This window comes from Berghia stephanieae, chromosome 11 (assembly GCF_034508935.2).
Source record: "Berghia stephanieae isolate SIO BIC M18660-M18661 chromosome 11, UCSD_Bste_1.3, whole genome shotgun sequence".
Taxonomy (NCBI): Eukaryota; Metazoa; Mollusca; class Gastropoda; order Nudibranchia; family Aeolidiidae; genus Berghia; species Berghia stephanieae.
In genome coordinates this window covers 36,999,721-37,013,524 of record NC_088370.1, presented here as the reverse complement: position 1 = coordinate 37,013,524, position 13,804 = coordinate 36,999,721, and the positions used below count along the sequence as shown (strand labels likewise).

General features: G+C 38.0%; 1 protein-coding gene and 1 non-coding gene across 2 annotated transcripts in view; both read right to left on the bottom strand.

The window, feature by feature from the left end:
* LOC144956814 (prolyl endopeptidase-like) overlaps positions 1–2,930 on the bottom strand; it is a 39,628-nt gene extending 36,698 nt beyond the window's left edge. Inside the window, exons 1-2 of the mRNA XM_078887550.1 lie at positions 2,325–2,930; positions 562–689 (exon numbers count right to left, since the gene is read on the bottom strand). Coding sequence (XP_078743676.1) covers positions 562–689; positions 2,325–2,513 — 317 coding nt within the window. The 5' untranslated portion in view covers positions 2,514–2,930. The remainder of the gene's footprint in view (positions 1–561; positions 690–2,324) is intronic.
* A 6,288-nt stretch (positions 2,931–9,218) lies between these two features.
* Positions 9,219–9,337, bottom strand: LOC144957417 (5S ribosomal RNA). The gene has a single exon (XR_013642162.1). It is a non-coding gene; the product is annotated as a 5S ribosomal RNA (ribosomal RNA).
* Positions 9,338–13,804: the final 4,467 nt, after the last annotated feature.

The following is a 13,804-nucleotide window of genomic DNA, read 5'->3' as shown; positions in this document are numbered from 1 at the left end:
ATTAAATTAACTATGCCTTTTTCCGATATCGTCGCCTAAGCATTCCACGAAGAAATATAGATAACTCATCTAAAAAGATGTCTGATGTCAACAGGAATCACCCATGTTGTCCAAGTGAGCAAATTAGGGGTTAATAATCTTGCTCAAGGAAAAAAACGAAAGTGCCTGAAGCGGGGCTCGAACCGGGTCACAGTGCAATGCCTTAACCACTCGGCCACTTCGCCCACATCATAATATGTCACCAGTGTAAATGTTGCTGCTCGAAACTCGAAGAAATAAATAATAACGTGAAGTTGAATGTAAGATTAAATTTAATTACAAAAACAGATAAAATGAACGTTTCGGGTTTCCCCTTTATCAACAAAACAGGATGAATGAAACACCACAGATCTCATTCATCTGTGGTGTTTCATTCATCCTGTTTTGTTGATAAAGGGGAAACCCGAAACGTTCATTTGATCTGTTTTTGTAATTAAATTGAAGCTTATATTCAACTTCACGTTATTATTTATTAATATGCCACCATAATATTGTCCGCTATAAAGAATATAATAAATGTACCTTTCTTGAATCTTCTCCTTCACTGGACAGGCGTTTATGAAAGGCTTTGAGATGGCATTCTGGGCCTCTACAAACGCTTTGGTTTCTTCTGCATCAGGATCTTCCATCCATCGATAAGGATCTTTTACCTTACACAATGCAAGAAAGAAAGACAGGTCGTTTTTTTATTATAAAGACAAATTTGCACAAAATCCTGGGCTGGTTGTTATATCCTAACCCTTCATAGCCTATTTTAAACAACAATAATTGATGATGAGGAGGAGGAGGAGGAGGGTGATGATGATGATGATGATGATGATGATGAGTCTGATGAGTGAAAGTTGATGATAATAATAATAATAATAATAATAATAATAATAATAATAATAATAATAATAATAATAATAATAATAATAATGATGATGATAATAATAATGATTGAATAATTATAATAATGGTCAACATAAAATATAAAATAACCACATTCCGAAACTGAAAGTTGCATTATTCTGAAAAGTGCATCTCATTTACAAGCCTTTTTTCTTAAATTAATTCTATTTATTTTTAGGCATTTGTTACTTGAGTCTGCACCAGATTCTTGTCATTGTAAGTGAAAAAAAACTATGTAATTCCAAAATGTCGCAAGGAAAAGTCTTCCATGGGCATTGGTTAAGAAGTGAGGTCCCTGCTGCCATCTTGCTTTGTTTACACAATGGCCAGATTATCTAAAGTGTTCCAAGATTCCAAGACTAAAAATACTTTCTAACAAACAATAATGTAATCAAATATTAACTGCCATTTTGATGATTTAAAAAAAATGAATAAATAAATAAAAAGAAATAATGATAATAATATATTTTTAAAATCTTACCTTAAACCCGATACTACCAGTGAGACAGATGAAGAAGATTGTCAAAAAAGTCTTACCTCAATCCTGACGAAGGGGGAGGCCTTCCAAAAGCTCCTCCTACATCCCCAGTATTCTTGTTTTTTTTATAATGTTCTAGTAGGGGGTTTGGGAGGGGGGAAACTTTTTTTTTAAAAGTCTCCCCCCTCCCAAACCCACTGTCCATAGTAGAACATTATAAAAAAGGTTTGCCCCCTCCCAAACCCAAATGTGAGTAAAGAGTCTTTTCCAAGGACTCAACTATGCACCGAGCGAGGCTCAAACCAAGGACCTTCCGATTCTTTATACATTGCTTTATACATGAGCCTCGCTCGGCGCATAGTTGAGTCCTTGGAAAAGACTTTACTGACATTCTCTCACCGTATTGAGGTGTAAAATGGGGGAGGCCTTCCGAAAGCTCCTACATCCCCAGTATTCTTGTTAGGGGGTTTGGGAGGGGGGAATTTTTTTTTTTATAATGTTCTACTAGGGGCAGGGGGTTTGGGAGGGGGGAGACTTTTTTTTAAAGTTTCCCCCTTCCCCCCCCCCCTCCCAAACCCCCTACTAGAACATTATTTAAAAAAAAAAACAAAAAAAAAAACAAGAATACTGGGGATGTATCTAGTTGTAGGAGGAGCTTTCGGAAGGCCTCCCCCTTGACTCTTGTCCCGTCCTACAATGAGTGTTGCTGTTGGCCAGGGACCCCTTGTAAAGCGCTTTGAGCACGTTTAGTGGATATTGCGCTGAATAAAAACTCTTTTTTTTTTTTAATTGACAATGATGACAAAGCAAACGGTTAAAATTAAAAATCAAAAGAGTAAGAAGAAGAAGTAGACAAGACAGCTTTTTTTACTTATTTATTAGACTTTTCCAACTTCTTACTACAAAATCTACTCACCTCCGTTCCAAAGTAATCATCTGAAACACTTTGGTCTCTGCGTGGGGTGGGATAATCAAATTTTGACATGGCTGGAATATGTATATCTTCGGTTAGGTGAAAATAGCACTTTGTTAATAAAAAGCCGGCAATCAGTGAAGCCAAGCAGACGACAACGCTGGTTGTTGTCACAGCTGCGGTATTCTCCATGAACGGCAGGAAGTGCGTTTTCCGACATTAAAACCACAGCTGATATTTTATATTATTGAGAGTCGTTAGCGACAGCCCCACAGTTTCGTCGCGTAACTTGGATACTTTCCTTTTTTTTTTTGAAGGAAAATCATAAAACCACACCAACTCATGTGCATAAGACACAGCGCTTCGATGCTTCGATGGCACTCCCGTGTGTTTCCGTATTTGTCACAAATCAGGGAAAATGATTTTTGCACATTTGCAAGTCTGATACTGGAATAATACTGATAACCCAAATTGTTATGGGCCACCGTGAACTACGTGAAAGCTTGTTGTTATCGGCCCATCGCTGAAGGAAGGCAATATTTTCACTGTAGCAATTGAAACAATTGTTGAAATGGAAATACATGTACTCTCAAACTGTCCAATTCAACCGGGTTATCAGACCAGCACATATGCTCACAAATGTGAATCCGGTCGGTCGTAAAAAAAAAAAAAAACACCACAAAAATTTTGAAAAACAAGATTTATGGATCTCACCGAATCTGAGTTCTACAATGTTTTGTTTGGGTTCTTTTCCCTAGGTTTTTTTTATTATTGGGGGGACGGGGGGCGGGGGTGGGTTTGTTTTTGTTTTTCTTGGGGTGGGGGGGGGGTTGTTTTGTTTTGTTTTGTTTTTCTTTTGTTTTTACTTCTTTTTTTTTTTTTTTTTTTGTTGTTGTTGATTTTGTTGTGATTTTTTTGCTTTGTATGTTTTTCTTTGCTTTTTATTTTTGTGTTTATTTCTATTTTGTGAGTTTGGGGAGCGGATATTTTTAACCCTTTCAGAGAGAGAGAGAGAGAGAGAGAGGGGGGGGGGGGTCCTTGTTTTCTAAGATTTATATCATACAAATTAAACTTGTTCTGTGATGATGACGGTGGTGGTGGTGGTGCCGATGATGATGATAATATTAATTAATATATAAAATAATAATAAAAAATATAATAATAATAATATAATAATAATAATATAATAATAATAATAATAATAATAATAATAATATTATAATAATAATAATAATTAAAATAATAATTAATAATAGATAATAATAATAATAATAGAATAATATAATAATAATAATAATAATATAATAATAATAATAATAATATATGATAATATATTATAATATAATATATAATATAATAATATAGATAATAATAAATAATAATAATATAAATAATAATAATAATAATAATAATAATAATAAATAATATAAAATAATATATAATATATATAATATTATTATTATTATTATTATTATTATTATATTATTATTATCATTATAATCATAGGAATCAAACGATTCAAGTAAGGGGAAGTAGATGTGCGGAGAGAGAGAGAGAGAGAGAGAGAGAGAGAGAGAGAGAGAGAGAGAGAGAGAGAGAGAGAGAGAGAGAGAGAGAGAGAGCGATCGAAAGAACAGATGACAAGTAGTTGTGAGCAATGCCATGGATGCCCTTGAAACAGTAATAGGCAGCAGCCTCTTTTGGTTTTCACACTACTATGTTATGACGATCGACCCAATCAGCAAAGTCTGGTCCGCACCCGTGCACCATCGCAAACCCGCCGGGTAGCATCGTCACAACATACCGTTCGACTAGATGCTCTGCTGTCGCGGGTTCTTGCCCACAGCGGGTACATGTTGGACTGGTAGAAAGACCCCACCGATGAAGCGCACTTGCCGTTAGAAGTTTGTAAGCAATCAGCTTCTCCACGGGAAGCCAATGCAACGACTGCAAGACTGGAGTCATGTGATCTGACTGGCTTCTTTGATTTGGTAACTATAGATAGTATGCGCTTGGCTAAGAAGCTCATAACATTGCCATCCGGAAGAATAACGGACCAACACACAAAACTGTGTGTATCCATGAGCGTTTATAGTCAGGTTAATACAGTTCAGTGAGCATTACTCATAAAAGCGGATGGCAGAAAACAATAACAAAGGCCTGAGTGACGTCATCTTCGAACTATCTATACAAACAGCTTTATTGTGGAGTAGCTGCAGCCTTGCAATCGAGCTTTTTGGCAACCCGTCGAGGAGGGAGTTGCAATAGTCAAGTTCTACGACATGTTACCTGTTGCTGTTGGACAGGGACCCCTTGTAAAGCGCTTTGAGCACGTTTAGTGGATAATATTTCAAACTGGTTCGATTGTAACAGAGACCTAGCGTCAGAAATAAAGCGGCCTGTACTGAATACTTTTATGATTTTGAATGACTTGTATTTAATTTGCGATTTTATGATTATAAAAATACTATTGTTGTCGTGTATCCGCTGGCACAACACTATCTCATCATTGATTTCGAGTTTATTTCAACGAAATGGCTATTCGGTACCAGGTACTGAATAGTGCTGGCCTTATTTAAAATGTCATAATATCAACTTTAATCAATGCATTAAACATCAAGCTATGAAGTAATATTATATTATATTAAAATACCATAATAGTATACCAGTAGGTGTTATTATTGTTGTGGTCATTGTTGCTATTATTATTTTATTATTATTACTATTATTATTGTTATGATTATTATTAACATCATCATCATCATCATCATCATCATCATCATCATCCCTCATCATCACCATCACCATTATTATTATTATTATTATTATTATTATTATTATTATTATTATTATTATTATTATTATTATTATTATTATTGATTATTTATTATTATTATTATTATTACTATTATTATTATTATTATTATTATATTATTATTATTATTATTATTATTATTATTATTATTATTATTATTATTATTATTATTATTATTATTATTATTAATATTAATATTATCATTATCATTAATTTGTTGTATTTCAGTTTGGCGGAGTAAAATATTGACCCGATCTAGCGTCAAATGAATTGTAGCAACACGCAAAATTGTGTGTAACCTTAAACGTTTTTAGTCAGTCAGAGAGACTTTAATGAAAACTAATCACCCAGTCGGCTGTGTAAAAACAAGAACGGAGAGGAGAATGAATTCAAGTTCATTCATTCTATGATGCTACTCAAAGCATTCATAGTTGAACGGACTTTTCAATATTATAGTTTGGTTTTCTTGTTTATTTTGGGACAAATATCATTGCACTAAAATTTGAAGACATAAAAAGAAATTTACCAAAGTTGTCTAGTTTGTGTTTTTGGGTTCTTTAAAGAAAAGAAAGAGAAAAAATATGAAATAGAATTAAATAAAGGTCTTGATGAATGAATAAATAAATGAGGAATAACTAAACGAAAAAGTAACAAAAGAAATGATAATTCGATAAAGTAATGTTGTAAAAAGAAATAAATAAAACGCAATTTCAAACAGAAAGGGCAGAGAGAAGTGAAGATAGAAAGTACATGAAACACGAATACCGATTAAACAGCAGAGAGAAAAAATATAAAAATAAAATGAGGAACGAAATGAATGAGAAGGACAAAAAGAAGTCTACAACACGTGGTTCCATGGTCACATCCAAGTATGCGGTGTTGTGACTCGGTGATCGACGAGAACGTATTTCAACATGAAATGCGAGAACCATCATATCTGTACATTTATACGGACTATCATTAAAATAACAAACAGCATATTGGGATGTATAGATAGTATGCAGATACGTCACTCAGTCTTTGTATGTTTTGCCATCGCGATATGTATGTCACTAACTGTATTACCGATTAAGTTCATGGTACACACAGTTTTGTGTTTGTCTTATACTCGGAGGGCATGTTTAGCTTCTTAGCCAAGTGCATACTATCTATAGATAGTTCGAAGTTGAAGTCACTCAGGTCTTTGTTATTGATTTTGCCATCCGCGTTTATGAGTAATTCTCACTAATATGTATTTACCAGACTATAGATAGTATGCAGATGACGTCACTCAGGCCTTTGTTATTGTTTTTGCCATCCGCGTTTGTGAGTTGTTCTCACTAAACTGTATTAACCAGACTATAAAAGTTCATGGTTACACAGAGTTTGTGTGGTGGTCCGTTATACTTCCAGATGTCAATGTTGTGAACTCCTTGGCCAACCGCATTCTATCTATAAACGTTCATGTTTACACACAGTTTTGTGTGTTGGAAAGTTATACATACTTCCGGGTGGCAATGTTATGAGTTTCTTAGCCAAGCGCATATTATCTATAGATAGATAGATAGAGAGCAGGGGTGAGATTGACCGGTCACAAAAAAAGGAGGAAATTTTTTCATCGTGAAGATCATGACATATCAATGCGACCATAACCTATAAATTTGAATTTCACTAAAATTTACTGAGATGCGATCCAAAATTTGTCTCGCAGCAATTTCTGACACAACTCGGAGACTGCCAGAACCTGTGTGTCCTCTATTATTATTTGACCCCTTTTTAGTCTTTACACAACCTGCACAGTTTACACATATTATTTTTTTTTTTATCATTTGAGTACTTTTGGATTGTCTATTACATTTTCTGTTGCAAAACATGTCATAGTCAATGACAGTTAGTTGATTCCGCTTTTTGATCTCAAATTCAGCTTTTTATGTATTCTGATTCCTCTTTGGGGCTATTGGGGATAAGAAAGAGCCCCTGATGACCACTACCGGGACCTCTACTTCTTTGGTCAATTCAACGCGACCAAGCAACGTCAGCGAAAAGCGCGACATGAAGGGCCATACTTATTCTAGATTGGCTTGCTTTGTTCATATGCATTTTTGCTCATTTTGGTTACACTCCGGTTAAGTTGATTTTCGGTTAAGTCAATTTTTGTCACGGTTCCCCTGGGCATCGTCTTATCCGGAGTCTACTGTAATTACAACATTTGGTGGTTGTAGTCGGGATGATGATGTGGTGGTGGTTGTAGTAATAGCAGTGGTAGGGATGATGTGGTAGTGATTGTAGTATATAGTAGTATGGATGATTGTGTGGTGGTGGTTGTAGTAGCTGTGGAAGGAATGATGATATGGTGGTAGTTGTAGAAGTAGTGGTGGTAGGGATAATGTTGTGGTGGTTGTAGTAGTGGTGGTGGTAGGGATGATGGTGGTAGGGATGATGGTGTGGTGGTGGTTGTAGTAGTAGTGGTGGTAGGGATGGTGGTGGTAGGGATGATGGTGTGGTGGTGGTTGTAGTAGTAGTGGTGGTAGGAATGATGATGTGGTGGTAGTTGTGGTAGTGGTGCCAGGGATGATGGTGTGGTGGTGGTAGGGGTGATGTGGTAGTGGTGGTAGGGATGATGATGTGGTGGTGATTGTAGTAGTAGTGATGTTAGAGATGATGTGATGGTGGAGGTAGTCGTAGTGGTGGTGGGGATGATGATATGGTGGTGGTTGTAGTTGTAGTGGTGGTAGGGATGATGTGGTGCTATTTGTAGTACACTGTAGTAGTGGTGGTAGGGATGATGATGTGGTGGTGATTGTAATATTAGTGGTGGTAGAGATGTTGATGTAGTGGTTTTGGTGAGTGTTTTTTTATTCAGTGGTGATAATAGCAATTTGTCAAAAAGGAGGAAAATTTCTCGGCCTATCGATCAAACACAAGCAAAGAAACCTAGTAGTAGTTATTCAGCTTATAAATACAACCCAAGAATCTCTCAAATTTAAAGCCATAGTCAAAAGGTAAAAAGAAAAAAGATTAAACTAAGCCAATCACCATTGCTGTATTCTAATATATTATCTCCATATACCAGATGATTTAATGGATGGTTGCGAAAGAAAGAAAGAGAGAGAGAGAGAGAGAGAGAGAGAGAGAGAGAGAGAGAGAGAGGAGGAGGAGAGACTTCTCTACCAGAATATGTATTGACCTTTTGAATTCTATATCAAAATTAAAAAAAAAAAGAGAAAGAAAGAAAGAGAAAGGGAGGAGGGGGGGGGGAGAGGAGAGAGAGAGAGAGAGAGAGAGAGAGAGAGAGAGAGAGAGAGAGAGAGATTAAAAAGGCAACAGGTACCTACAACAGAGAAAAAAACCCAGACCCATTTGTCCCTCCCCTTCCCCTTCAACCATCAACTAATCAAAGAACACTACTGGTCGTCTGTGTCTATTGTGACATCTGGTGCCATACTGTCTGGCCCAACGTCATAAAAACGGGACTGTCATCAAATTTCACAGGTGTCAAAATATGACATAAGACATAATGGTGATTTTGTGGTTTTTAGGAAAATGTTTGACACGGCAAATTTGAAAAAGGAGGAAATGTGATGGGATGGGCGGAGATAAACTACCATTTAGGCGGAAATCCGCCTTTAGGCGGAAGATTCTCAGCCCTGAGAGAGAGAGAGAGAGAGAGAGAGAGAGAGAGAGAGAGAGAGAGAGAGAGAGAGAGGGAGGTGGAGGAGAGATGACAAGGGCCTTAATTCCAAAGATTTGAAGAACATACAAATCATTGTATTATTACGGATTATTGCCCCTGAAAATCACCAATCTGAAAAGACAACAACTTAAATTATTGATGCTGGATTAAAATATTACTAAAAAAAAAAAAAGATAACTAAACGAATAAGTGACAAAATGAATGAATGTACAAAAAAAAAAAAAAAGAAATGATAATTCGATAAACTATTATTACTAAAAGAAATAAATAAAACGGAAAACCAAACAGAAAGGGCAGAGGGGAGTGAAAATGCAAAGGGCATGAAAAACGAATACCGATCAAACACAAGGGAAATAAAATGAAAATAAAAACTGAAATGAAATGACTGAGAAGGACAAAAAAAAAAAAAAGTCTACAACACGTGGTGTTCCCAGGCGGTCACCCATGCAAGTACTGACCACGCCCGATGTTGCTTGACTTCGGTGATCGGACGAGAACCGGTATTTTCAACATGGAATGACCGTAGACATATATTGTATTGTTATCATTAAAACTATCATAATATTATTATCGATATTGTTCTGTAAATTAAATTTGTATTGGGCAAATCATTGATCCTTCTGTTTTGTCGCTTCTGTGTTAATCGTTTTCGTGTAAGGTTCCTTTTCTGCGAAATACTGAGGGCTGGAAATAATACTTTGTATGTTTGTTTCGCTTATTATTATAGTGATAGCAGAGAGCGTAGAATAACGAGAGACTTTACGAGGTCGCGCAAGGCGTATCGAGCCTCGTGTGTAGCAACCAAAAGAAGTCAGGTAAACATTTTATCATCATGGCGGCGAATATGAAAGAAGCAAAGAATACGCATTGTCGTTGGTGTTCTGCCCCAAACTGTAGCAACTCCAAGAATAAAAGGCCTGATTTGTCATTCTTGCGCTTTCCATCGGACCCCAAAATGTGAGTAAATCACTATCTTATAAGCTCTTTGTTTGGTTTTTAAAAGGCTATACTATGAATGTGTTAAGGTAATAGATACTAATGTGTGTAGTATGCGTGAGGGTATATAATATGCCACAATGTTGTTGTTTCGATCCCACGTATTTATGAGTTACTTAAAACTCTTACTAGTGCCAGACGTATGAATCTACTTGTTTGATTTATCTGGTGAGGTGCCCGTAAAGAGTATTGTGTTTATGGCAGCTTTGGTAACTACGTTACATATATATACAGTCCTCTTTGGCTACACACAACCGCTACAATTGCCCCACCAGTTATAACAATAAGCCGGTGGGTCTTGTGTGTGTTTTTTTTTTTTTTTTTTTTTTTTTTTTTTTTTTTTTTTTTTTTTGTGTGTGTGTGTGTGTTTGTGCGCGCGCGCGCGTGTGTGTGTGTGTATGTATGCATGTGTGTGTGTGTGTGTTTGTTTGGGTTGATTTTCTATTTCTTCTACTGCACCTTAATCTACCATCCTAAACTCCATCAAATACCCTTACTGCTGTAAAAATTAACGATGCAAAACGACCATTCAACGCCACAGCGGGTATCCTGAGATGGCGTTATAAGTGGATCAGTATCATTCAATTTTAGTGAATAAATGCGCCTCCTTTTGTTATAGAGCGTTGTGATTTTAGATGAAGCTCATTAACTTAGGCATGATCTACATTGTAACTGTACACAGCCGTGTGAAATAGGCATGTTTGCTTTTTTAAATTCTTTCTACAGTAGCAGGCAGTGGCTCATCAATTGCCGTAGGAAAGATCTGGAGAATAAAACACCAGAATACCTTCACATCAACTGCTTCATTTGCTCTGAGCACTTTGAACCTTGCTGTTTCAGCAAAACGGCAGTGAAACGTACGGTCATTCTCAGGACTGCTGTGCCAACCATCTTCAACATTCCAAATCCTCCTCCTAAGCTTACTCCATCACGACCACCCCCTAAAAAGCGTAAAATTGATGATTCTGCAGAATTACCACCAGAGAAACCATTTACCTCACCTACGACCTCTCAATGTCATCCAGTGACGGATGTATCCGAGACGAAAGAGGAACGTCAAAGAAAAGACAGACTGAAGAAGAAGCTCTGTGCTCAAAGGTCAAAGAACTGGAGACTACAGAGGAAACTCTCCAAAATGACAGAGAGTTCCCCTCATCAGCCAAACTCCTGTGCGGCAACTAGCTCTAGTGCAGAACCAAGTTCCGAGCAACAACATGGAACTGAATCGAACAGCCTACAGGCTTCATTTGAAAGTGTTGAACAAACCCTTCGTCTTTATTTACCTCCCCAAGCCGTTTCCTTCATCGTGTCCCAGGTTAGAGTTGGACAACTTCCAAAGAAATCCAGACGATGGAGTTTCCAGGATAAATCATTTGCACTCTCTCTTTTTCACGCTAGTAAAAAGGCTTACAGTCTCTTGCAACGGCTTTTTCAGTTACCATCTCCGTCTACACTTGCCTTGGCCATGAAGAATGTACAGATTGAACCTGGACTCTGCCCGAACATGCTCAACCTGTTCCAGATAAAAGTGGAAGCAATGTCACCAGTGGAACGATCTTGTGCCATTGTTTATGATGAAATGGCCATTAAGTCCGATCTGTCGTATGATCCTTCTAGAGATCTTGTGGAGGGATTTGAGGACTATGGATTGTTGCTAGGAAGATCAAGAAAACCAGCCACCCATGCTCTTGTCTTCATGGTGAAAGGACTTAGCACGAAATGGAAGCAACCATTTTCCTATGTGTTATCTAATGGACCAGTGAAGGCTGACATGCTTCTTCTTGTTCTTGTAGAAGTGGTGAAAAAAGTGATAAATCTAGGTCTCCATCCTAAAGCAATGATATGCGACCAAGGATCAAACAACCGGTCAGCATTACAACAGCTAGGAGTCTCTCAAAGCCGACCCTTTGTCATTATTGAACATCACAAGGTCTACGTTCTTTATGACCCACCACATCTGCTGAAAAGCATTAGAAATAACCTGCGGAACTCAGGATTTAGGGTGGCTGGAGACACCATTTCATGGGATTACATCCGGCAATTCTATGAAATGGATTCTTCAAAGCCCATCAGATTAGCGCCTAAACTGACAAGCCGTCACATCAACATGCCAGTTTTTGCTAACCTTAGGGTGAGTCTAGCAGCACAAGTCCTGAGTCATACAGTCGCTGCTGGTATAGCCACTATGGTCTTTCATTCTTCTCTTCCACAAGAGGCATTGCCAACTGCTCATTTCATTGAGAACTTTGATCAGTTGTTCAACGCTTTCAACAGCAGATCACTGAGAAGCAAAGGGACAATGAACAATGCGATGTCGGCACATTCCAAGCACGTGACTTTCTTGGAGCAGACAAAAATCTGGTTGGAAGGCGTCAAACCCCTGAACAAGACAGGTAGTCTGCCATGCCTGGAAGGATGGAAGCTGTCAATCGAAGCCTTGCTCCAACTCTGGCAACACCTGCGAGATTACTGTGGGTTCAAGTTTCTTCTGACAAGTCGCCTGAACCAAGACTGTTTGGAAAACCTTTTCTCCATCATCAGGGCAAAGGGTGGACACCGAGTAAATCCAACTTCTAGGGAATTCCGCCTGGCTCTGCGCCAGACAATGGTTGATGCTGTTCTCGTCCCGGGGAGCAACAAAACTGCAAGGATGACATCGATACCTTCTTGTTCAGTTTTGAAAATATGGCATCAATGGGAGCCCAAAGCACCGTCAGAACACGACTACAGCAAGATGTTCCTCTTCCACTTCAGCAAGTAATGAGAGCCGCTCCTCCCATGCTCACGACAACCGAGACCAACGTTCTGAATTACATTGGAGGTTACGTTGGGATGAAGTTGAGAGCCAAAAAAAATCTTCTGTGTGAAAATTGTAAAGAGGATTTAATACAAGCACGGAGCACTCAAGACCCATCGCATACGTTTATCTGCAAGAAAAATTTTACCACGGAAAACGAGGGATTGTGTGCGCCATCGCATAAATTAATGTATATTCTGACGGCTGCAGAACATGCATTTCGATGCTACATTGACCCCTACTTGTACAAGAGAGGATTAAGAATGTACCTGATTAGGAAAGTGATGGAGGCAACATTAGAAACAGGATTGGAATGCAAAAAGGCCGTGAAGCAGTGTGATATTCACTTCCTCGTCATCAACCTTTTCGTCAATGTGCGCCTTCATCACCATGTGAGATGCAAGGCAAGTCAAGAACAGACCTCCAAATCCAATAAGTCTATTGAAAGGAAAGCGGCCACCTTTCAGAATAAGTAGGAAGGGCAAGCATGCATTGGGTAAGCTTCATACTCACTTCCATAGACTTTGTTATCAACCACCCCCACATCACCAAAATCATCCCCCTCTCTCTCTCTCTCTCTCTCTCTCTCTCTCTCTCTCTCTCTCTCTCACACACACACACACACACACACACAAACATACAAACACACTCCACCTCTTTAGTGTTATATGAATTATATTCGCTCAGAGAAGATGCGAGATTCCTCATAGCCATGCATGATAGAAAACTAAAGCAAATCCATATTATCTACGCTCTCTGGTGATAGAATCATCATTTTATTTTCACCGGTGCATCATTAGAAAAATAGAAGACCTTAATGTAGTCTGATGTCACGCCACCCGGCAACGGCGGCCATCTTGGTTCTAAACAACGAAAATCATTATTTTTATTCTTCATGCTGGCTAGAACTTTTCATATGTCTTGTGATCAGAATGTGTAAAAGTCAAAACATGATCAAATTTATGGGTTTTTTTTCCTCTGGATACGCTTTTATGCTCGCCGGGGAAATATTGCATACGGCGTCCGCCATTGTTCCGATAGTTTAGAGCCAGTGTTACTAAGTTACCATGCGTCATAAGGAAGCAAGTGACGTTATGACTGTTGAAGAGTATTAAAAACAGTGAGAGTGAGAATCTCAACAAAACTGGAGGATTTGTCCCTCGCCAATTTTTCACTCGTGGCACCGGTCGTCAGCTGCAGGC